This window comes from Odocoileus virginianus, chromosome 21 (genome assembly GCF_023699985.2).
Source record: "Odocoileus virginianus isolate 20LAN1187 ecotype Illinois chromosome 21, Ovbor_1.2, whole genome shotgun sequence".
Lineage (NCBI taxonomy): Eukaryota > Metazoa > Chordata > Mammalia > Artiodactyla > Cervidae > Odocoileus > Odocoileus virginianus.
The window spans coordinates 7,930,875-7,956,304 of record NC_069694.1 but is presented as its reverse complement, the minus strand read 5'-3'; the positions used below and the strand labels follow the sequence as shown (position 1 = coordinate 7,956,304).

General features: G+C 41.3%; 1 protein-coding gene and 1 pseudogene across 6 annotated transcripts in view; both read left to right on the top strand.

Annotated features, from left to right (window-relative positions):
- FAM114A1 (family with sequence similarity 114 member A1) overlaps positions 1-25,430 on the top strand; it is a 70,484-nt gene that overhangs the window by 41,937 nt on the left and 3,117 nt on the right. For all 6 annotated transcript variants that reach the window (XM_070452038.1, XM_070452036.1, XM_070452039.1 and 3 more), the window contains 7 exons: positions 447-599; positions 8,531-8,654; positions 14,215-14,306; positions 16,051-16,212; positions 17,282-17,421; positions 19,805-19,877; positions 23,539-23,592. In XM_070452038.1, the coding sequence (XP_070308139.1) occupies positions 447-599; positions 8,531-8,654; positions 14,215-14,306; positions 16,051-16,212; positions 17,282-17,421; positions 19,805-19,877; positions 23,539-23,592 (798 nt within the window). The remainder of the gene's footprint in view (positions 1-446; positions 600-8,530; positions 8,655-14,214; positions 14,307-16,050; positions 16,213-17,281; positions 17,422-19,804; positions 19,878-23,538; positions 23,593-25,430) is intronic.
- LOC139030276 (U2 spliceosomal RNA) lies at positions 1,706-1,857 on the top strand (annotated as a pseudogene).

The window sequence follows — 25,430 nt, the reverse complement described above, 5'->3', positions numbered from 1 at the left end:
GGAAACCACTGTTCAGTTTTTGCTTTCCTTCTTTCCAGTTCTATTCCTGGGATTAGAATTTTTGCTTTGTTTTGTTGTGACATATGAACATAAAGAATCCAAAGTGGAATATTATGTGAAAAACTGTGGGTAAAATTAATCCAAAAAGCCATTCTGGGGGAATGTGACAGTACAGTGGTTAGGGCTCCATGCTTCCATCGCAGGGAGCATGAGTTCAGTCCCTGGTTAGGGAACTAAGATTCTGCAAGCTATGTGATGTGGTCAAAAAATAAAAAAATAAATAAAACCTCCCCTACCTTTTTTTTAAAAAAGTCATTTTTGCAGAAATTCCAAAGTGACTAAAACCTATTCTTCACTAGTACCAAGTCAGTGTTCATCTGCCCCTACATCTTGGGTAGATGGGGCTTGTAAGCACACATCTAGTGTACAAATGTGTGTTTGTGCAGATGTTACGGGAGGCCAAAGAGAAGGAGAAGCAGAGGCTGGCACAGCAGCTCCCCGCCGAGAGGACCGCACACTACGGGATGCTATTCGATGAGTATCAGGGTTTGTCACACCTGGAAGCCCTGGAAATTCTGTCCAATGAAAGCGAAAGCAAGGTATGTCTGTCCTGTCATGGAAGTAGCATGTTCATGAATGTGTCTTCTTAAACGTGAAAGAAAATGTGTTATTAAAATACCTCATTTTTAGAGCCTCGTTTCTGAGCTGAGGTCACAATCACTTACGGCCCGATGAACTGCTCAGGCTCTGTATTATTTCCTCTCTGTTCCTTGCCAAGCTGTTCCCCGTCACCAGTCCCAAGAGGGCCATCATGATACGAATCATCACTGCCCCCACCTGTCTGTGCAAAAGACTGTGCGAAAACCTGACTGTCCGCACCTGGCCTGTGGCTCTCTCTGGTGACGTGGTACCCAGATCAGAGGGACTGGCTACGTCCTCATTTCTGCCCAGAAAACAAAGCAGCTGATGTTTCTACCAGACTGCAGGGTCTAATGCACCCAGTTTCACGGTGATACGGTTATTTACTTACTCATTTGCTAGAATGCTTGGGCCGTGAAGGGCAGGACTGTCTTACTGGGCATTAAGGCTCTGTTTAGGGATGCTCCTGAACAGAACTCTGGGAAGTTACCTACAGCCCTGCACATTCATACCCTCACACGGTGATCCCAGAGAAACAAAATGTGAAGAGTGGAATTCAGCAGAGCTTGTGATTTCTTTTTTATTTTTAAAACAGGATTTATGTGGTATGCGTGTCCATGTCCAAATGTGTTTTTGCTTAATACTTGCATGGCATTTATATAATGACCAATCTAAGCGCTTCAGAACTATTGACTCATTTAATTGTGTATATTACTCTTTTGTGTGCGCCTCAGGTTGACTGTGGTCTGGGGTGTTTTTCCAGTGGAGGCCACAGGGCAGTATCCTCTGGACCTCCTGTGAGAAGCCCAGTAACATTCCCTGGGGAGAGTCAGGGCCTCAGACGGGAAATGGAACTTAGAAGGAAGTTCAAGTTTCTTCCAAGGGAAGGAAGAAGGAAAAAGTGATATTTGACTCTCTCTAGGCCTCATCTTCTTACATGTGGAATTTGGGGGTGGAGACATTCATGAAACTTACCTTATCAGGGAAAGATGACCTCTGCCATAAACAGGCAACCAAGAACCAAATAGGAGGAACACCACCCCACCCTCTAGACACACCCAGGATTATCGCTTCTAGGCCTTTTGGCTAAGATCAAGTGTAGTATCAGACACACCCAGGATTATAAAGTTACAAGTTACTATGTGTTTATTTCCTTTTGAGTTATCCATCAGCCTTCACTGACAGTCTTGTGGTTAAACTGTTAACGGATAATTTTTTTTAAAGCAAAATCATGACTCATGAAGATACCTACCAAATGAACACAAATTAAAGAATTTATTTAACTCATTAATTAAATGAAAGAACCAGTCAGATGTTATAACTGGCTCAAAGGAAAAGCTGAATAAGTACAAATTCATATAAAATAAAGCAATTTTAAAATGAATATGCAAATGGACACAAATCTGGTTTTCCGTAGGAGGGGAGCTTGTCCCTCCACTGGACAAAATTTATTCACATGTCTACAAATTATTTTGCACTGCTCTCAGGTATCTATAATTTACAGAGTTATAAAACTGCTCCCATGGAATCAGAATCTGATAATCTGGTAAACTGATCTAGAAAATGCCATTTTCCACCAAACACCAACTTTTCCCAACAAAAGCAGGGTTTGGGGTCAGACATTATGTGATCAAATGCCACTTAGTAGCTGTAGTATGATTTTGGAGCTATCTTACCTCAATCTCATTATCTATGAAATGGGAATGATAATCTGCTTCATAAAAGTATTAAAAAATTAAATCAGATAATCCATGTGAAGCTAGCTGCAACTTGCCTAGTACATAATAAGCAGTCAATGAATGTTAGCTACCATTTTATGCATATATATGTATATGCATATATGATGTCAATGACATTTTATTTTTTATCCATTCTTACATATATATTTGTCGTTATTATTGAAAACATTACAGGGAAGCACATCCCCTCAAAGTTATCATGGTAGGAAAAAGACATAAGCTGCTCCCATTGTAAGTCAGGCTATAATAGAGCCCTGGGGTCCAAACAGCCCCAAAGGACTAATGTTGCCAGGAGTGAGGTTTAGTCCCTGGAGGGGGGCATTGCCCTCTGTTTGCAGACTGCTCCCACGTGCTTACCTCTCTTTCCCCAGCCTGGAGATTTTCATGGTTTTTATTGTGAGAAATGCAGAGCTTTTCTTGGCTTAGTAATAATACCTGTTGTTGTTGTTCAGTTGCTGAGTCTTGCCTGCCAGTCTCCTCTGTCCATGGGATTTCCCAGGCAAGGATACTGGAGTGGGTTGCCATTTCCTTCTCCAGGGAATCTTCCCGACCCAGGGATCAAACCTGAATCTCCTCCATTGCAGGCAGATTCTTTATGGCTGAGCCGCCAGGGAAGCCCAAAATAGTACTTACTGGATGTTATAATTAATCGTTCTAAAAAATGTGGGTCAAAAACTATAGACTTCCCCGCCCTCTTGAACCTATATTGCAAAACAATTATCCTCCAATTAAATTTTTTTAAACAAAGCTATAGGGTTTCTCCAAGGTATGAGTGTCTGGTCAGCAGGCAGCTTTCCAGCATTTAAGGATCCAGAACCCAGGCTCTATCCATCTTCTGGATCCACTAGTTCCATCCTAATGTTTGCAGACTTCTGGCAAGAATACAAATGGAGACCCCCCTGGGGTTGTCAGATTTAGCAAATAAAAATACAAGATGACTAATTAAATTTTAACTTTAGATAAATAATGAATACTTTTTTAGTACAAACATGTCCTGTGTGATATATAAGATAGACACTCATACCAAGAAAACATTCATTGTTTATCTGGAATTCAAATAGACATCTTAGACTTCATCAGGTTACCCAACACATACCACATATTTAAAAGTTAAAGAGCTTTCGGAAACAAACTGTTAAAGAAAATATTTTCTGGGACTTCCCTGGGGGAAAGACTCCATGGTTCAGTGGTTTTCCACTGCAGGAGGCATGGTTCAATCCCTGATTGGGGAACTAAGATCCCACATGCCACATGGCATGGCCAGAAAAAAAAACAGACATTGTCATCCTTCTTTGACAAATGTAATTTCATAATGGCCCAGAAGGCCAGGTTCCCATTTAGACTCTTTAGACTCCTCAAGTTTCCACATCGCCCTCCCGTCTGCTCTCTGCCTTTTGTCCCCACTGTACCTGAGCTGCCTCTCACCTCAGGGAACCTCATGAGCACGTGTAAGGATGCCCCAGTTCAAGCACCACACACAACCCCTGCAAACAGCCACCTTTGTCCACGCCTTGGGCTTAAGGGTACATCGCCTGGTAGATGGTCCCTCCGTAGGGAGCACAGCCTGGAGAAGAGGTCCATATAGACTTCAGAAGGAAACCTGCAGTCACCTGGAGAGTGATCTAGACGAGAGAGCGCAGGCTCTGGGCAGGCACACCCTTTTGCCTCTGTGGCTTCCCCTATGTCCAAGTCTAATGTGTCAGATTTCATTCTTCTCTAGGAACTCACTGTCTTCATCCCATCAGCATGAGGAAAGAGAATATAGAGGGGAGTCCCCAGTTTTTCAAAGTTTTAACCTGGAAATGATACACATTTTACTCTGCTATCATGTCATTGGCTAAAACTTAGACAGGGTGTACAGAATGATAAGGAATCTTTACTACCTACAAGACGGATACTAGGATGGCAATAGGCATGGCAGTGTGGTGTACTATGAATCTTAAGGAAAAACTCATATTTTTATAGTATTTTATATACCCAATAGTTAACCAAAACAGTAAATAAGAATCCTCAAAATGACTCCCTCACACCAGACTTTCTACCCTTGTGTCCCCGACAGCCCTTAGGCATGGTGCCAAGCATTCCATGAATATTTATTGAGGAGTGCATTGTTATTTATTATTTATTATTGGATTGAAGTAAAGATTTAATGCACATCATCTTGGCATAATGGAATGAACTAGGAGGACGCAAAAGAGATGCTGTGATAGAAAGATGCTGACCAAAGAGTCCTTCACTAAAAAGAACCCTTCCTGGGAGATACCCAAAGCAGAAAACCCCAGTGCATTCATTCCCGGGGGATGTCTATCCTCAGAATACATGGAGAAACCAAGAGGTCCCACATGTGCATATGCATTTCCACTAAGCCTTGGACTTTACTACCCATTTTTATTTACTCTGAGAAAAAGTGCTGTTCAGAAAATATACCCAAAGCATAGGAATGTGGTGTGGTCATATCAAGGACTATGAGCCCTCAACAGGAGTGTGTGAGCGGAAATGGAGACCTCTGGAGAGGTCAGGGTGGAAGGGAGTGCTGACCAGCACGCATGGTGCATCGCTTTCACCTGCTGCAGCCGGTGCCGGATGGGTTTTGTGCTGATGGCTTCCCGCAGGGCGTCTGCTCAGAGCCTTGGCACCAGTTACTGTGACTCCTAACGACGTCCATCAACAACTTGTAGAAAACCGGCGTCCTAACCTCTCCAAGGACGCCCTCTCTAACTCTCTGGCTTATCTGGGCTGCAGATCTACTACCATAATCGGTGTTAAAACACAATCCAGGGCTTCATTGCTGGTCCAGTGGTTAAGAATCCACCTTGCCTGTGATGACCTAGAGTGGTGGGATGGGGTGGGAGATGGAAGGGAGATTTGAGAGGGCCATAGGTACACCTGTGGCTGATTCATGGTGATGTGTGGCAGAAAGCAACATAACAGGGTAAAGCAATTAAAAATAAATTTTTAAAAAAAGGATCCACCAGTTAAAAATAAATTTAAAAAAAATTTTAAAAAAAGAGAATCCACCATACAAGAGACGCTGGTTCCATCCCCGGTTGGGAAGACCCCACATGCTGCGGGCAGCTGAGCTCATGTGCCACAATGAGCCCGTGCCCCGGAACCCTCGAGCCGCAACTGCTGAGCCCTTATGCAGCAGCTGCTGAAGCTCGCGCACTTCAGGGCCTGTGCTCTGCAACGAGAAGCCAACACAGTGAGAGGCCCAGGTACCTCAACTGGAGAGTCGCCCCCGCCTGCTGCAACTGGAGAAAGCCCTCACACAGCACCAGCTTCCGTGGTGGCTTAGACCGTGAAGAATCCGCCTGCCATGCTGCAGTGAAGGAGACCCCGGTTCGATCCCTGGGTGGGGAAGATCCCCTGGAGGAGGGCAGGGCAGCCCACTCCAGTATTCTTGCCTGGAGAACCCCATGGACAGAGGGGCCTGGCGGGCTGCAGTCCACGGGGTCACAAAGAGTCGGACACAACTGAGCGACTAAGCACAGCATAGCACTCACGCAGCACAACCAAAAATAAAGTAAATTTTATTATTTTTTTTCATTTTTATTAGTTGGAGGCTAATTACTTTACATCATTGCAGTGGTTTTTGTCATACATTGAAATGAATTAGCCATGGATTTACATATATTCCCCATCCCGGTCCCCCCTCCCACCTCCCTCTCCACTCAATCCCTCTGGGTTAAAGTAAATTTTAAAAATCCACAACCCAAAGACTATGGCAGCTTCGCTGCTGGCTCTCCTTCCAGAGCAAGTGTCAACCTACAGAATGAGAAATTTAAAACCTTCCTACTTTACGGTCAGACTTTACTTTTTGTATGGTTCTCCATTCACTGTGACCGTTTTGGAATTTCACATTGGTCTTTGGATTCACAGAGGTTGCCTGGCCATCTGTCCAGGTGATTTCTAAGAGTTTCTGAAGGACGGTTGCAAAAGAGGAGTTCTGAAGAACAGTGAGCAGGGAGTGTGCCAGTTCAGGCAAGACCCTCTGGGCAGCGTCCCTGCCCACCCTCGCGCTTCCCCAGAGGGCACTGCAGCCCCTCCTTGGGGGCACCCCCGCCCCACCTTACTGCATTCACACGTGGCGTGGCTGTGGTCGGTTCGGTTCGTATGGGCCCCCCTCCTTCAGGCTGCAAGATCTCTGAGACGAAAAATATGTCTTGTTACATTTTTGTAACTCCTACACAATAAAACATCTAGCAAGTGTACTTGTATGTATATCTGTGATATACATATACCTATTTGTTTATGTATTTGTTTACATACCCATTTTATTGAATTATAGTTGCTTTACAATCTTCTGTTAGTTTCAGGAGTACAGAGTTATTCAGTTATTTTTCCGGGTTATATTCCGTTATAGGTTATAACAGGATGTTGACTACATTCCCCGTGCTACACAGTAAATCTCTGTTCTGCATCTATTTTATGTGTAGTCATTTGTATCTATTAATGCCACATTCCTAATTTGTTCCTCCCTCTCTCCTTCTCCCCTTCGGTAACCAGAAGTTTCTTTTCTGTTTTACATGTATCTTTATTTTCATTATATATATAATTTATTGACCACAATAAGTACTCTTGAGTACATCATTTCATTTAACCTTCAAAACAGTCTTATAAGGTTGATGCTATTATTCTCACTTAGAGATAAGAGGACTGAGTCATAGAAAGGTTAAGTAAATTACCCAGAGTCACATGATTAGTAGGTATAAGAATTAGTAAGATATTAGAATCCAGGGTTGACACTGAGGTGTGTTTTTAGCCTCTTTGATGGCGCTACCACCACCATTTACTTAGCATCTGCTGTGTGTATTTGTGCAATGTTCTTCACATTCGTTTATTTCCTTATCCTGCAAAGGATCACAGTGAAGTGTGGATCTCACTTTAAAACAGAAAACTTCCTTTGGGTGTATACCCAGAGGTGGAATTGCTGGATCATATTATAGATCTATTTTTAATTTTTTGAAGTGAAGTCGCTCAGTCGTGTCCGACTCTTTGCCACCCCATGGACTGTAGCCTACCAGGCTCCTCAGTCCATGGAATTTTTCAGGCAAGAGTACTGGAGTGGGTTGCCATTTTTTTTTTTTTTATTAGTTGGAGGCTAATCACTCCACAATATTGTAGTGGGTTTTGTCATACATTGACATGAATCAGCCATGGATTTACATGTGTTCCCCATCCCGATCCCCCCCCCCCATCTCCCTCTCCGCCCGATCCCTCTGGGTCTTCCCAGTGCACCAGGTCCGAGCACTTGTCTCATGCATCCAACCTGGGCTGGTGATCTGTTTCACGGGTTGCCATTTTTTTGAGGAAGCAAGAAACAATACCTCCAAGAGATATCTGCCCTCCCATGTTCATTGCAGCTTTGTTCACTCTAGCCAAGACATGGAAACATCCTAAATGCCCATAAACAAATAAATGGATTAAAAAGGGTGTAATATATACACACAATGGGATATTATTCAGCCATGAGAAAGAAGAACACCCTCCCAATTATGACAATATGAATGGACCTTGAGCTCCTTATGCTAAATGAGATAACTCAGAAAGAGGAAGACAGATGTTGTATGTTATTACTTGTATGTGGAATCTAAAAAGGTCAAACTCATAAAAAGCAGTAAAATGGTGGTTAGCCCAGGATAGGTGGGAGGATAAGACTGATATTGTTTAAGGGTACAAACTTGCACAAGTAGTTACTTAGCCATAGAGAACTAATGTGCAGTATTAGGAATTCAGACAGCAATTTGGTACTATAATCACCAAGCTTGGTAAGAGACTAAAATTTTAATTGTCTCAATGATGAAAAACAAAAGATAACTATGTAATGCAATAGAGGCAAGAAATATAGCTACAGTGGCAACCATATTACAGTATACACATCTATCAAATTAACATGTTGTACATCTTAAATTTATCTTTGACATTTGACAATGTTATCTGTCAAATACATTCAATTAAAAAAAGAAAACTGAGGCCCAAGGAGTTTATGTAACTTACCCGAAGTTACACAATTAGGAGGCAGTAAACCAACATTCAACCCAGTGTTACCTCTCGCACCACAAATCACCTGGGAGAAGTAGGCACAACAGTATGTAAACATCATTAATGAGAAGAAAAGATGACAGTTATGCTGACCTATTTCTTTTTTTCAGGTTCAGTCATTTTTAGCATCACTTGATGTAGAGAAGCTGGAGGTCTTAAAAAATGACCTAATTTCCATTAAAGACATCTTTGCAGCCAAAGTATTCGAGAATGAAGAGAATCAAGAAGTGCAAGGTAAAGAAAAATAACCAGATAAAATAGCAAGACAAACTGTTGGTGTCATCCTTATGAAGCTGCTGTTAATAGGCACAGCCCTTTAAGCAGGGGAGAGGCACTCATTCAGCACTCCTGCTAATTGAGCGCTCCTGCTCCCTTCCCGACTCTGTGACCCTGCTCTTGTCACAAGAGCTGGTCACGCTGACCTACAATCATCCCTTCCTCTGGGTGGGAACTCCTGAGTCAGGCATCTTTACTTCTCTAATGTCCAGCATGTCACAAGCACACAACAAATGCATCTGGTCAAATGATCAAAGAGCGCAGTGCACTCAACAGGGCCCTGATGGCTAGAGTTTACAGTCCAATGTCTAATTTTTTATCTGCACGTGGAAGTCGTTGAATGTGGTTGATGTTGGTGGTGGGCAGGTCTTTGAGTGGATTTCTTTCCATATTTTTCTTCTTCCTTTTAACTTCTGTGTGTAGGAGTTAGGGTGTAAGTGTAAGTGGTCTGCCCTTCCCCCTGAAAGTACAGTTCTGACAAAAGCACACGGTACACCAGGCCTTGGAGTGTCAGTCACTGCGGTGAGCCAGATGCACCCTCCCACGACACACTTCCAGCCAGATGATGACATGACCCAAGGAGAACAGACTCTATCTTGTGAGAGGCAAGGCTTCCTTGAGAGGGGCCAAGATGTTCCCCAGGTTGGATGTGCTTAATGATTAGGTTGTCCATTTGGGAGCAGCATCTAGCAAAGCATTTGCTATGTACATGGAGAGTGACTGATGTCATCACCATGCCCTGCAACTGCCATAGTTTTGTGTAGGTTATGCTGAAAATTTAAGCAACCATGGACACAGGAGGCTGGCTTCTCCTAGGATCCTCTGAAGGGTCTTACATGCAACATTTTTACTACTTACTTGCTACTTGGCTTTGAACAAGGTATATAACCTTTCTGAAACTCAGTATTTTACCTAGACAATGGAGACAGTGATACCTATTCCCAAGGGCTATTGTAAGGATCAAATTATATAATATATGTAAAAATGTATATTACAGTGCCTGGCACATGGAACTGCTCAAAGTGTTAGCTGTTCTAATTGTCAGACGTGCTAACACAGTTCCAGGAAAATAGCAAAGATGCAGTAAGTTATAGCTTTTATTTACAATTGTACTTGTGATAATATACATTCATATCATCCAATCTCTGGAAGCATTTTATGCCCAGACGTGATTCATACCTTTAAAAAGAAAGTCACTCAGTCTTGTCTGACTCTTTGTGACCCCATGGACTATACAGTCCATGGAATTCTCCAGGTCAGAACACTGGAGTGGGTAGCCTTTCCCTTCTCCAGGGGATCTTCCCAACCCAGGGACTGAACCCAGATCACCCACATTGCAGGCGGATTCTTTACCAGCTGAGCCACAAGGGAAGCCCAGGAATACTGGAGTGGAGCCCATCCCTTCTCCACGGGATCTTCCTGACCCAGGAATCATACCGGGGTCTCCTGCACTACAGGCGGATTCTTTACCAACTGAGCTGTGAGGGAAGCCCAATGCATACCTTTAACAAAGCTCAAACAGGAGCTCAAGTGCTCCAGCCTAGGCATTCGGGGCAGTATTATTCCAAGCATTTGCAAACTGTCGTTTAAAAAATATTTCCCCCCTTATTCCCACGTACTGACCTTATATGCCTTCAGTTTAATGAGATTTATGCTCATTGAATCAAAATACAAGAGTCAATTACACTGCAGCGTAGAAAAAGGTCAGTATCCAAGAGACAGTTGGAGAACGACGTTTCTGAGCATTTGCGTGTTGCTATAAAGTCACGAAGGGTGACAGCCTTGTCTTTGCTTTAATACTGAAGAAACTGAGACACTAGCTGTCAAAGGTCCTATGGTTTGTATTATGGACCCAAGATGAACTAATGTAGATGCCTCTTTTCCAGAGAAACAATCACCAAAAAAAAGTAGGATGTTTTTCTTCAGCTTCATGATACCTGAGGTAAACCTCTGTCCTATTGGGGGTGTCATTCAGAGCAGATAAAAAGAGGATCCCTAACATCAGAGAAATATTATTGCCAGTGTAAGTTAAGGCAGCACTGCATCCCCAACAAGTACTATTTCTTGGAGAGGAAACTTGATTCACACTGTTAAATAGGAAAAGTTACTCCATGTGTTATGTTCCAGTCTTAGTACAGAGTTTCAATAAATGGAGATTTTTTAATACGACCAAAAAGCAAATTGTAATCTTGAACAGCTTGCTTAGGAAATGGTAGATTCGTCTCTCTTTAAGTGATGGAACCCTGCTACCTCCCATAATACAATGTGTTCGTTTTCCTAAGGGACATCTCCAGATTATCAAAACACTACTAATTTTAATTAATTTAATAAATAGGTGTCATTTAAATGCCTAAAGAAGAACAGGATAGAAGAATAGCAGGGTTGTCATTAAATCAATCCAGTTATGATGGGGTGTTACAAACTCCAGAAAGGTGAGGGATTAACTAAAAGCTGTCGAGAACAGTCCAGGGGCCAAATTCTAGGAGAAACCAGAGCATTTTCATCATATTTTTTCTTGTAAGCACTTACATTTCTAAAATACCTCTAACACCTAAATAATTTATTTGATCGTCTCAGAAAATGTAATCAACTATCGTTTTTAGATAAATTTAATACTGGGCCCCTCTGTTTTTAATAACATTAGCTAATGATTTGCATGTTTGTCTTTCCAGCAACATGTAATTTTATTACACTGCCATGGGTCTCTAATTTGGTTTCCCACTGTTGTAAGAAGATTTCTAAAAGCTTTTTCCTCTTTTCACTGCCTTGGTGAAAATCTTCTCAGCCACATGTACAGACCAAGAATTGTAGTAATAGGTCTTCTTTGTTGCAACATTCTTTATCATCTGTGTTTTTATCTACTTTCATTTTTCCCTGTGATGATTTCCCTAAAATGTTTGCTCTAAGTTATTGGTACATTTCTCTGTTTTATGAAACAAATGCACATTTAAAAACTGGAGATACACAGAGTACATGTATCCTAATTTAGTGCAGATTACTTTCATATACTTTTAATCTCTATGTTTATATCTCTGTAGCATATAACAATACAGTTATATAAAACTTTAGTGTTTAAAAATACTTACACATTTGTTTTATTTGGTCCTTACAATGACACTAAAAAGGAGATGGGTGGGTTTTCTTATCCTAAATTTACAGAAGAGGAAGTGGAAGCTGAGAAGCCTTGTGACTGGCTCCAATCACAGAGCCAGTAACTGCAGGAGCTCGGGAACAACCCCAGCCTCAAGTCAGGCCCTTCCTGCCCTGCTGTGCTGCCCCACGCAGATGAGAAGGACCCGGCAGGTGGGGAGTGAGAACCCGTGGGGCTGCCCTTCTCACTTTACCCACTTAGAGAGGGTGAGGCCAAGACCTCTGACCAGCAGAGAGAGAATCTCAGTGTTTGATGGAATCGCATTCGCTTTCTCTCTGATTCTCTCTTTGCAGGCCTCCCATTCGCCCTTTTTCTGCTTGTGACTAATGCCTTTCTCATCCTGGAAGGCTAGGTTCAAGCATCACCTCCTTCTGGAAGCTTTCTTAATACCCATGATCAAGCTTTGCAACAGCCTGCTCTATCTGAGCACTCGCCTTATGGATTTTTATGATTTGCTTGTATCACTTCACCATGAACAAAGACACACATCTCACATGCCTCCCTCCGCCGGCCACAGCTACCCCAGCCCCATCCATGTGCTCACTCCCCTCCTGCTCTGGGCTCTTACTCAAAAGTCATTTGCTCAGCTTGAGATTCTTAACCCCCAGCTGTCCCTATCCCTCTTCCTTGGTTTCTTCTTCTCCATAAAGCTTCTTACCTGACATATATGCTTTCCATCTCTAGTATCTTTATTGATCTGCTCCCTGGTGAGAATAAGTATATAAATTCTAGGGGATGATAAACGGATTAGGCCAAATGTTTTGAACACGTATAAGTTACCCTGGCTATCATGACAAGCTGCTGATTAACCATTTGTCTCTAAAACAGAAACAAAGACAGGCGGACAAGTGTTAGCTACAGAATTTCTCACACAGCTTAGTCCTCTCTGAAGCTGCCATCTTCACCCACTAGCATAAGCCAGGTATTTCCCTCTTAGTGGGTTTTGAGGTCCTGTAGTCAGGCCAGACGAATGGTGCTTTTATACAGTACCCTCTCCTCACCCTAGACTAGTGATACAACCCACAGCGGAATCAATTCTTTTTTTTACTTTTTATTAAAGTGTAGTTGAATTACAGTGTTGTGTTAATTACTGCTATACATCACAGTGACTCAGTTATACATATATATACATTCTTTTTCATATTATTTTGTGTTATGGTTTATCACAGGATACTGAATGTCTGCTGTACAGTAGGCCCTTGTTGTTTATCCATTCTATTAATATATGTACCAGTGTGCATCTGCTAATCCCACACTCCCACGCCTACCCTCTCCCACCCACGTCCGCCTTGGCGACCGGTCTGTTCTCTGTGTCCTTGATTTTGCTTCTGTTTCACGGATAGGTTCATTTGCATCATATTTTAGATTCCATGTGTAAGTGGTATCATATGGTGTTTGTCTTTCTGACTTACTTCACTTAGTATGATAATCTCTCGTTGCGTGACATCAATTATTTAGCACTTATCAGAAACTTTAAAAATGGCCTCAACTTGTAGATTCAATGAGAGATAGAAGATGGTGACTTTAAAGATCTCTCCTTTTTATTGCCCATCAATGAGATTAATTTTATTTCATGTATATGACATGTTATATAATCAATATATTAGTAAATATGGTACAACTGATTAGTAAATTAGTTATTCAATAAATATTCATTGTATCACCTGTTATCTTCCAGGCACTGTGTTAGAGTCTCTGGATTCAAGAATGAGCAAAACAAATACCATCTGTACCCTTAGGTAGCTTCCAATCTGGAGGGAAGACATACCATTATGAAATATTGTATGACCAGGCAGGTGTCCTAGGAAACCATGAGAAGTTTCTCCAGAGATATGTTGTTATAGGTATTAGGATAAAAGTAGATAATCCATGGAGACTAAGTCTGCTTGCTCAGCGCTGTGGCTCTGTGGACACAAAAGGGCGCCCTGGGGTATCATTAAGGCTTGCAATGCTAAGCATAACAAGACTAGAAGCCTTAAATACAGTGTTGTCCCAGGGCTCTCAGGCCTGAGAAACGTCATTAATTTGTTCACGCAGTCATTCAACAAATAGCTGCTGAGCGTCTATACCTGTTACGGTATACATGGTCCCTCCCTGGCCTCACATGCCCTTCAGTCCAGCCCAGGGGCGCCCCAACTAGAGCTGCGAGCAGCAAGGCTTCACCAGCCCCTCACCCGGCTGCAGCCGGCTGCCTCGCCACTGTGCTTGAAAATCCGGGCGTGGCTCGTCTTTGCCCGGCAGCTGGAGGGCGGGCTGCTGCCACCCCACTTACACTCTGACTGCAGGCTGTAAGGTTGGGGGAGCTGCCACATTCTGCAGGATGAAAAATAAATCATGCTTCTTACTTCTGTCATTTTCTATTTCCAGGCATAGAAGAAAAGGAAGAAGAGTTTGCTAGCATGCTTACAGAGCTTCTCTTTGAATTACATGTTGCAGCCACACCTGACAAACTCAATAAGGTCAGCCCCATCTGAGTCTGTCTGGGTGTTTATTTGTTTGTTTTTTAAAAAAGGTCTTGGTTGTAAAATTCCAGAGATTCACCTGAAATAGAAAAACCCCCAAGCCCCAAATGGCACGTGGGGGGAGAGGCGTCCCAGGCCAGTAATTAAGATTTGATGAGGCAACATCATGAAATGTAACTGTTGAGAACATGCTAGGCTGTGTAATGAGACCTGCATTTTAGTTGCAGCTTCACTGGTATGATCTTGAACAAGTCACTTCTCCACAAAATAGGATTTTATTCAAAGCAGGGTTATCTTCAGCCTACAGGAGGAAAGAGGCTGAATTATCAAAGGGCTTTTGCAGATTCCATCTCCCGTCGCCTCGAAAGTGGCATGCCAGAATCAGGCAGAGAAAACTCACCAGCCAGAGCCAGGTCACCCGCACGACCCTTCCCACTGGAGAGCTGGTGCCTCGTCCTGTCTGAGATCTAAGGCCGTCTGGGCTTTCATGGCCTGGGCTCCTCTGATAGTAACACAGGATGTTTTGCAAGTTTGTACAAGGTCTTGCTATAGCATTTCTTAATGAGGTCACTGAGCATTAATTACTTAAAACAGTGTCATTTTCCCTCTTCTCTCTTTCGTTTTCTTCTTTTTAACCATCAGTGATTGACACAGGTCCTCACTCATCAAGGTGAGTGAGCAAAGGGCAGACTGAGGCAGTGAGGTGCAGAGATGAGTAATTCTTTAGCTCTGATAGAGGTCACCACTTCTGGCAGGTCAGTGACTTGAACACGGTGGGGAAATTGCCTCATTCATCTCCGTGCAGAGGCTGCCACCGCTCAGACAGTGTGTGTGGCGCCTCCGAGGTCTCACTGGTTTGCTTACATAGTCAGGTAAACCTCTGTCCCTAAAAGAGGACTCACCAGGGATAGTTTTGTTGGATTTTGTCTCCCCTAATCTTCTCCCTGTTAACTTTTCATCAACACCCTGTGTTAAACTTTGACATGCAAGCTTTCAGATGAGAAGTCACACAAGCTCAGATAAAACTTAAGCAAACAGCTTAAACTGCAGTGTAAAAGCTAGTGAGTCTGCCCGTTCAAAATCCAGGGAATAATACATAGGGAAGGTGGTTTCTGCTTGGTCAATAACTTTAAAGGCCACGTGTTGCTCAAGTTGCACTCGTGTGAAATGAAGTTGATCATAGTTCTCTCCTCCCCCACCACCACCCTGAGGTCAGAAGACCTGGCATGGCTGGAGAGGAGCAGAGCCATCCTTCATCTTCCCAGTGTGATACATTATTAGGTTCATGAAACACGAGGGCTTCATGAAACATGGCAGAAGAAGAAATTTGCTTTAGCAATGACCCTGGCTAAATTTCATATATATATATTTGTATGTATATATTCTATCATGCTTTTATAGTTGGTCAGGAAAAGTGAAAAATATACTATGGCTTTTCCAGGGTGACTGTCACTTTTATTCCTATCTGAATATCATTTTAGAATGCTTTCCAAAAATTTCTCTGGCCCTGCGGTATTCTCTCCATACATTCTTTCTACTATGTCCCTTTTCTTACTGTATTTTACCAGAAAGCAACAACAAGGTATTTTTAAGGAGGTTGAGTAATTGCCCCACCGCTCTTTAAACGTACAGAAAACCACCCTTAATAGATTAGGATGTGATCCAAGTCATGGGACTGGCTTTTGTGTCTGTATTTGTACAATAGACATATTGCTTTGGTTGTGCGGGGGGTCCTTTGCAGGCCATGAAAAAAGCTCATGACTGGGTGGAAGAAGATAAAACTGTGGTATCAGTAGATGTGGCCGAAGAGTCAGAAGACAAAGCTGGGAAGGAAGAAAAGGAAGAGAAACCTGAAAATCCTGAAGAAGACAAGAAGAAAGAAAAGACAAATAAGACAGTCGAGGTAAACATGTTACAGATCATCCACCTAAAGAGCAGTAATACGTAAATTTTATTAGCAGCTTAATTTTAAGTGAGGCAAGGTCATTTCATTTTCATTTGTACCCTATTCCACAGTAATATGAGTATTAATGTAATAAACACTAAAATCCCTCTATGCCAAGGCATTTCATGACTTAGCACAGATATTGTAGCCTTCCTCCATAGCTTTACAATTATAATTTAAAGGAAAAAAGATCTTTAAGAACATAGGTGATTTATCTTTAGGGTAAAATTCCATCTTATATGCAAATATGTAACCATAAAATGTCTTTATGCCCTTTAACTAATGAGGTAATTGAAGCTTTTTTGAAAAAATTTCATTACCATAGTTTTTATTCTGTAGTTTAATAAATTTATATGTGCATAATTTAGAATCTGCCCATGTTAAAAAAATTCGTTTGCAGTAACTTCATTTTACATTGAATTTTAGATAAATTTACAATTTAGATCACTCTAAAGAAGAATATCTACTGAGGTCTGTTCATTCAGCCATCCTTCTACACGCTTTCTTGAGTATCTGCCTGCTATGTGCCCAGCGTCATGCTGAGAACTGGGGCGTGTACATGTGTGTTCTCAGTTGCTCAGTTGTGTCTGACTCTTTGTGACTCCATGAGCCCAGCCTGCCAGGCTCCTCTGTCCATGGAATTCTCCAGGCAAGAATACTGGAATGGGTTGACATTTCCTTCTCCAGGAGATCTTCCCTACCCAGGGATCGAACCCATGTCTTTTGCATCTCCTGCATTGGCAGGCGGATTCTTTACCAGCCGGGCGACCGGGGAAGCCCGAGAACTGGGGACCCAGCTATAAAGAAGGATTGTCATGTCCCTGGGACCTGGTGACACGTCTATTTTATGGTAGCATTTCCATTTAGAATAGTCTTAGGTACACCCATTAAACTTTGGGTAATTTTTTTCAGGTCATATTTGTTTGGTTTTCTTCCCAAGAATTATTTAAGTTTTTTAATGTCACAACATTTTTTAGAAAGTGTCTGCTCAGTGAATAATTTTCTGACTTATACTTTTTGCTTTCAGGAAGTATACATGCTGTCCATTGAAAGTCTGGCAGAAGTAACAGCTCGCTGTATTGAGCAGCTTCATAAAGTTGCAGAATTAATTCTTCATGGACAAGAAGAAGAAAAATCAGCTCAGGACCAAGCAAAAGTTCTGATAAAGTAAATGTTACTTTTAATTCTTATTTCTCAAATTTTATGTATTTGTGTCATTCAAACGCACACACAGACCCATGTACACCCTTGGCCACTAAAGATTCCAATTTCATGTCAACTAGTTCCATTGTTCTGTGGTCATCTTGAGAAATAAGGACTCTCTTAAGAAATAAACATGCTAGGGAGAATAGTAATAGTTAGCTAGACATTCCAAGAATTATTTTTGGAGAGATTTAAGGGAAGACACCCTAAATCATTCAGAGCTAAGTGTTTGTTTTAGTAGGTCAGGGTCTCGGAAGTACAAACCTTTGAAGATAATTACATTTTCAACATGCCGCACAAATAGAGAAAACACACCTTAATGGACTTCTCAGCTAGTTTCATAGAGATATACAAACCACCCCCACTGTTCCTAGGGACTTATACCAGCTCTGCATATTCTGACTCTGGCAATGATGGTCACTGTTGTAAGCCAGTTCACCGTGGATTGCTTGTGTGTGCATATTTGCTGTAATATGTTTGTTCTTCAATAAGCTACTATTATTATTACTAGTGTTATTTTTTATAATAATATACAATATTATTAATTAATTAATATAATTAATAACATACAATAATATAATAATAGTAATAGTATTACTACTATTTATCTAGTGAAATAAAAATGTGTATGTATATATTGTTATATACATGAAAATAGCTGGTATCAATTAAAATAGTTGATTATGGAAGTGAAGAATAAGCCATTAACTTTTAGGCACATGACTATATGCGGTGGTACAGAGAACTAGCAGAGATCCAAATGCCCTCTCATTATTATAAATATATAGACACAGGAGCCAAAATAAGAGCCTCCTAAAACATATGGGTGCACGCGCACAGCACACACTTTCACCCAACTAGTCTTCTCCTATTACTACATTCAGCAATGTAGGTTGGGGAGCAATTTTTTAGTGGAAAGACTTTCCCAAAGCCCATTCTTAGTGACTTTGCTGGCATTTTTCCTCACATGTCCAGATTTGGCATCTAGTTTAGATGTTCATATCTAAACATGTGGAAGTCAAAGATATTATAAGCCCTGCACAATCCTGCTCTTAAAATGTGTGCAGAGAATATGGACTTGTCTCAGTGGAGAGGGAAAAGGAAACAGTAAAATAGGAAAAGTTTAAAGTATTGAGGACAAGTCTGAGTACTACTTATGGTGCTGATTTGAAAGAGGAGGGCTGAAGTCAGAGGTTTCTGAGCATGGAAAATAGAGCCGTACCCTTAGCTTCTTTCCTATTCCCAGCCCCTGACTGTCCCAACCTTACCAAGCTGCTCCAAGAAAAAGGTAATAAGGCCTCATATATGTCTGTATAATAAGTGCCTTACAACCCACATGCCCAGGAACATAGGCAGAACTACTCTTTGCCATCTCCAGCCTTACTCCTGACCCTTTTTGCAGAGAAGTCTTGGATGGGTGGATGGGTAGAAGAGGGGATAGATGGATATAAGGCAGCATGCCTGAATACATAGTCTAGACACAACCCCTATTTATCAGAATGAAACTTACTTCCACTGACATCACTCAATCTTTTAATATGTAAGATTCTTAACTTGGAGTTATTGTTTTGCTAACAGCATTTTAATCACTGTTCATGTAAGTATATATACTTGTTAAAAAATTGGGCAATATGCACATTGTTAGGTAATTAGGTTTTCAGCTTTTGTCATCATCTTCTATATTATGACAAATATTGCTTTGTTAAATATTTGTATCTACCTTGTGTTATTTTCTTGGGGTGAAGTCCTGCACATAGAAAGGCTGTAATAAGCATAGAGTTTTGATGTAAGTCTTAAAAAACATTCTACAGTATCTTTGATTTGAGGCATCTCATAAAAACATAATCAAGATATAAAGAGACATCTGAGTTTGAATTCCAGCTCTATCATATTCTTGTCCTAAGCAAGTTACTTAACCTTCTTAAATGTCAATTTCTTCATTTATAAAATGGGAATAATCACAGACCCTAATGAAGCCATTATAAGGATTAAATGTGATTATGCATACAAACGTACTTAACATGGTACCTCAGTGACTGTTCATTATTATTTTCAAATGACCAAATGCTGGTCCCTTGGCAATAGTCTTAAACCCCTTATGTGTGGAACTCAAGCCTGGTAATTTCCTGCATATGTTTTTGCCTCTAAAAAGAGGTAGGGTGAGAATTAGATTAAACTGTGATTGTGAGTCGTGAAAGAATACTAAGGGAAATTTCTACAGAGCATCTTCAAACTTGTGTGCCCTTCTTTTAAAGGGAATGCTGTACTAGTATCAACAATTGTATTAACAATCCAATTATTTTCCTTTACTAAAAATCCCCAAATCTCTTTTTTCTTCTTCTTTCAGATTAACTACTGCAATGTGCAAAGAAGTGGCCTCCTTATCAGAGAAGTTTACATCTTCTTTAACCACTGCTGGGGTAAGACTGTAATACGGCTCTTTTTTTCACCTTTTTCAAGGGAAGGTCTGTTAGGGGCTGTGAGATGAAGTAGAGGATGGAATGCCTTCTTTGCTCCTCAAGCTGAAGTGTAGCCAAGACATTTACTAAAATGATGCTTGAGCATCTTCTTTGGCAACAGGTGGCTCGAGGCTCTCATCCGATTGAGTTCTAGATGCGACCGTATCAGTTATAGAAGATACTGGGTGGATTTTCAAACCTCTCTGGGTCTCATTTCCTTTATTTATTAAAGAAAAAATATCAAATGAAGATTCCTTCTGTTACTTAATATCTGTGATATATAATACCAAAATCTCTATTAAAATAATTCAGTCTTAATATTCACATTCACTTGTCCTCAAAGCCTATTTTATAAACCACACAAGCTTTATTGTTACACTTCAACTTTAACCAAAAGAAAAAAAATATGATCAACCAATCTGTAGAAGTGTTTCTGTTCTTCAGGTAACAAATTTGAGAGGTTTGGCATTCCTTGGAGATGTGGTTTCTGGTTATTTTCTTGAAAAATCAGTCATGTTATATAACTCAACCTAGTGGGACTGGAGGAGACAGTAGAAGTTATTCCTTTTCAAGCTTTCCACTTTTCCTCTAAGGCCCTGGATACAGGGGCAGATGGTTCTTTACATGAGAAACAAGTTTTGCTTCCTGGCTTAGCTGGGGTGTTTGGGTAATAAATGTATTAGTGTCCTAGGGCTGTCTTGATAAGTACCACACACTGGATGACCAGCACAACCTCAACCAATGAAATCTGTAAAGCCCTATCTCCAAGTAAGGTCACATTCTGATATACTGGAGGTAAGGGCTTCAGCATATCTCTTTGGGGGCCACAATTCAACCCATGACAGGCAGTAAAGGAACTTTATTAAAGGTGGTGGAGATGTTTGAGCACCTGTGGGACTCCTCACCAGAGTTCATGTACCTTCTCTCTAAAGTGCTGCTATTAAAGTTAATGTGACTCAACTATAGCAGTTCCCAGTTCTCTCGCTTCAAATTCCAGGATCCTGGGTGAGAAGGTTTGAAAGGCTCAGTAGCGTGCCTCAGATATCCATCTGGTGTCACCAGTAGTGACTGAGGACAGGGTCGTTGCATGCAGACCTACCTGGCTGCTGCCACGCACCTCCCCGCACCCCAGGAGAAGGGCAGTTCTCAAAAAAAAGCAGAAATGATTGTGGACTGACTGTCAGGAGATGTACACCTCCCACACTTCTGTAAGTGACTTAGTTAATAAAGGATGAGCTACATACCAGTGATTCATTCTGCTGTCAGAGAATATGGTCTGCATCTCCTGTTTTGCAAAACACCAGCTTTTAGTATTTGTCTAATTTTAGGCCATCAGCAGCGGAGCTTCACTGTAAGCAGGCAGAGTGAAGGGTGCTGCAGGTAGAAGCTTATTCATAGGATAGGCTTGATAAAGTGCATTTATGTGCTCAGCATTGCCTAGGTTAACTGATGCTTGTGGACCTTGGTGTAACTGCTAGATTTACAGAGAGGTGTGAAGTCTTAATCAGAATGGAATGACCTTGGTGACCTGGCTTCCCAAGGCTCTACCGTATGCTCTTCTCACTCTTTCCACTTTTTTCTGGTTTACTGCCTGAGACGCTGAGTCCCGGAGGGGTGAACTGATTCACCCAGGCTTCTCAGTCAGTCTCTCAACTCCCAGTTGGCTGGCCATCAGACACAGGAGGCAGACAGCTAACTGGCTTTTATGGTTTCCTAGTGATGAGGATATATATGTCTTTGTGTATATGTGCTATATGATTCATGTTAAACATGAATTTATTTTTTAAATTTATTTATTTTTAATTGGAGGATAATTGCTTTACAGTATTGCATTGGTTTCTACCAAACATCAACATGGAACAGCCATGGGTTTACCCATGTTAAACATTAATTTATTTACATTGATGGGTAATATTCATGGTATTGCTTCCCATTCTCTTTAATGTAGTATATTCTAACACAATGCTTCTCAAACCTTAATATGCAAGCAAATAACCTAGAGATTTTATTAAATGCAGATTTTGATTTAGTGGGTCTTGGATGAGCACTGAGATTCTGCATTTCTAACAAGCTTCCAGGTGGTAGCAGGGCTCCTGATTCATATCCTACTTTTCGAATAGCAAAGTTCTAGCAGATAAGTATGTACTTGAATGAATATACACACAAAAATGAATGGATATACACATATACACATACAATACACACACACATGTGTCCAAATGTTTTTATATACAAAATCAGGAACACACAAATTATCATTTTGAAGAAGGAAAAAACCAGATCTAAAGATAGTTTATGAAATGCCACCTCACCGCAACAGTACATCTCGTCTTGTGCTGTAATAAATCATTCACATCAAGTCATTGTTTCTGTCCTCTAAAAGAGCCATTATTCATAACTTTAAGTTAATGAGTGTATATTGCTCTCCAGACTCTATTTAAATTGCTTGCACATCTCATTGATTCTGAAAACCAATGTCATTTTATTGCCCTCATTTTGATTATATTTTAGAGGTTTATTGATAATCAAATAAACATGAAAGCAAACCATAATGGATTTTCTGGTTACTTACTAAAATGACTGTGTTTTTAAAGAGTTTTTTCCCAAGACTCCATTATGCTTTCCCCAGTAAGACATTACTTAGCCCTCAGTAGAGTAACGTCAATGAAGTGGGCTGCTCTGGGAAGATAGACTTCATTTATATCCTTTTGTTTACCATAACATTTTTCGAGTACTGTGAGAGAAAACAGCCTATTAAGATTGCCATCTCTCTTTCTAGTTCCTTTAATTGTTTATTGTCTTAGAGTAGATTGAACATTTTAGATAGAGAAGACTGTTGATTAATGGACCCATAGCAGACATAATAATAATGGCTACATGGACACTATGTTTAACCTGTTTAACCCCGGACTCTGTATTCTGCACTTTACGTATATTCATGTTTTGCAAACTGGAAAACGCCAACCTGTTTGCAGGTTGTATTCAAGAGTATTTTAACTTTGCTGCCAACCTAGAAGACAAACCCTGTAACCAAGTACCTGTGCTTGCATTTAAAAGAAAAACAGACAGACCAGGGCTGGGACAAGGGAGGCAAGTAAAGGTACTTAACCTGTCTACCAAATTTAAGGGGACCATCTCTCAAAAAGAGACAAAGAGACAACCTCAGTCATCTAGACAGATGCACTATTTAAAAAATCAAAATGAACACCAGAAGTCTTGATGAACAAAATATCAAAATTTTAAGTAAAGATTGAAGCTGACTCTGTCCAACCCAGTCTCACTCACCTCCCCCTAATCCCAGACCTGATACAAGCTTTGAATGTTTTAAAAGGTCTGAGTTTAAATTTCTAGCTACATGACCTTAAATAACTTGCTCAACCTTCCTGATTCATATTTTTTCATCTGTGAATCAGGGTTACCATGGTCCCTGCCTACCCCCTAAGATTTCTGTGAAAATTAAATGAGATCGTGTAGGGGAATCACCACGTATGAAGTCTTATGTATAGTAAGCATCCCACTTCTCCCCTTCTTCACTAAGAGATCCCTCATAAAGCCAGCTTTCTGTGACAAGCCTTGGAGTATGAGCACCTAATCTGTCAATTTCATACTTTTGATTCCACAGAGCAACCAGAAGGCCGAGGTCCTTAACCCGATGATCAATAGTGTATTGTTAGAGGTAAGTGGCCCCCCAGAGAGAAAATGCTTCTGAATTAAACCAAATGTTAGAGCTACATGTTTTGTCTTTCTCCCAGGCAGTATTACTGCAATTCTAAATTTTATCGTCTACAGTCTTTTTTTGAGTACATTTGTATAGTTCAACCAGCTGTAAACCCTTGGGTGAAACAACAATGCCTAATTTTCAAGAATTCCTGATTATAAAGAGAAATGCTAAGCTTGCACGTTATTTCTGTCGCTCTTTCCTCCGGCAGAAGCACATTTCTGCTGCCAAGTTTGACACCAGATTTAACACTGTGATTATTGGCTGCAACGAGGGATTCTTGCTCAATGGTGATTTTTTGTAAAAGTGGGCACTTCCCTCCATTCACAATAACCTTGGGTTTAGTTGGGTCTAAGCTCCAGACTGGTAAAAAATGACAGGTAAATATTTAGCATCTGCCCATTCACTAACCAGAGGCAAATCCTCTGTGACCACTCACTCCGTGGCCTGCCCACCCACCAGGACGTTATAACATGGACTTGCAGCTGCCCCACTCAGCTGTGCTTGGCCAGAGCAGTGATGTCAAAGAAAAGAAAAGGGACCCAGGACGCCTCATTCTTGACCCGTAGGCACTGTGTTCCATCTGTGGCTAGTGGGGGAAATTCTTCTGCTACAGATCAGCCGTAAGAAACCGGCACTTCGTCGCCCCACAGCACCCAACTGAATGAAGCCTCACGGTGTTGGCAAGTTTGAATATATAAGCAGTGTATATACAGGGGTTTCTTGCTCTCTGAAGTACCCGTCAAATGCAAAATTTGGAAATTGCAAAAGTGAGGAAGGGCTACATATAAATATACAGCGATGCACTTAGGAATTGGGTCTTACCTTTAAGGAAAACTACCAAGCTACAGGAGTAACAGTGGTGATGTTAAGTGTTATTGTTTAAGACCCAGCCTCCCAGAGGGATGGAGTTGACATGCAGGGACAAGGAACCTCAGAGGAAGATTCTGGAGCTAAAAGGAAATCCAGGCAGTCAGAGGCAGAACATGGAACCTGAAAACCTTTTCCTTGGCCCACCCAAAAGGCATTAGCAGATGAATTACTGTCGGTCATGAAGAATATGAAGTCAAATCGTTTATTCATTCCTTTGGTGGAAGTTTTCTCCTGTTTTAATTACCTGAAACTTTAAGTGGTCTCTTGGAGAATACTGTCTGTTAGAGCACCCATGAACATGAATAGCAATGTCAAATATCCGAACCAAGTGGAGGGTACCAACATGAATGGGAAGAAGCAGCATTCAAGGATTTGCCTTGAATGATTGCACAATATCTCCAGTAACCCATTGTTGTTTATTCATCTATACGTGTTAGCCAGTCAGTAGTGTCTGACTCTTTGCCACCCCTGGGCTGTAGCCCACCAAGCTATTCTGTCCATGGGATTTTCCTGGCAAGAATACTGGAGTGGGTTGCCATTTCCCTCTCCAAGGGATCGTCCCAACCCAGAGATTGAATCCAGGTCTCTTGCTTTGCAGGCAAATCCTTTGCCATGTGAGCCACGAGGGAACCCCTTCTTCATCTATAGGTTAGGACAAACTACAGCCTCCTTCATGCTGTGCTTTTGTGTTATTTCAGGGCAGTGGGATTGATCTGGAAAGAGGATAAGTAAGATCGGACATAATGGGTATTGACTGTACACACATAATATGCCCTAAAGTGTGAGTGTTAGTTGCTCAGTCATGTCCAGCACTTTGTATCCCCATGGACTCTGTTCATGGGGTTCTCCAGGCAAGAATACTGGAGTGGGTTTCCATTTCCTTCTCCAGGGATCTTCCTGACACCAGGGATCAAACCCAGGTC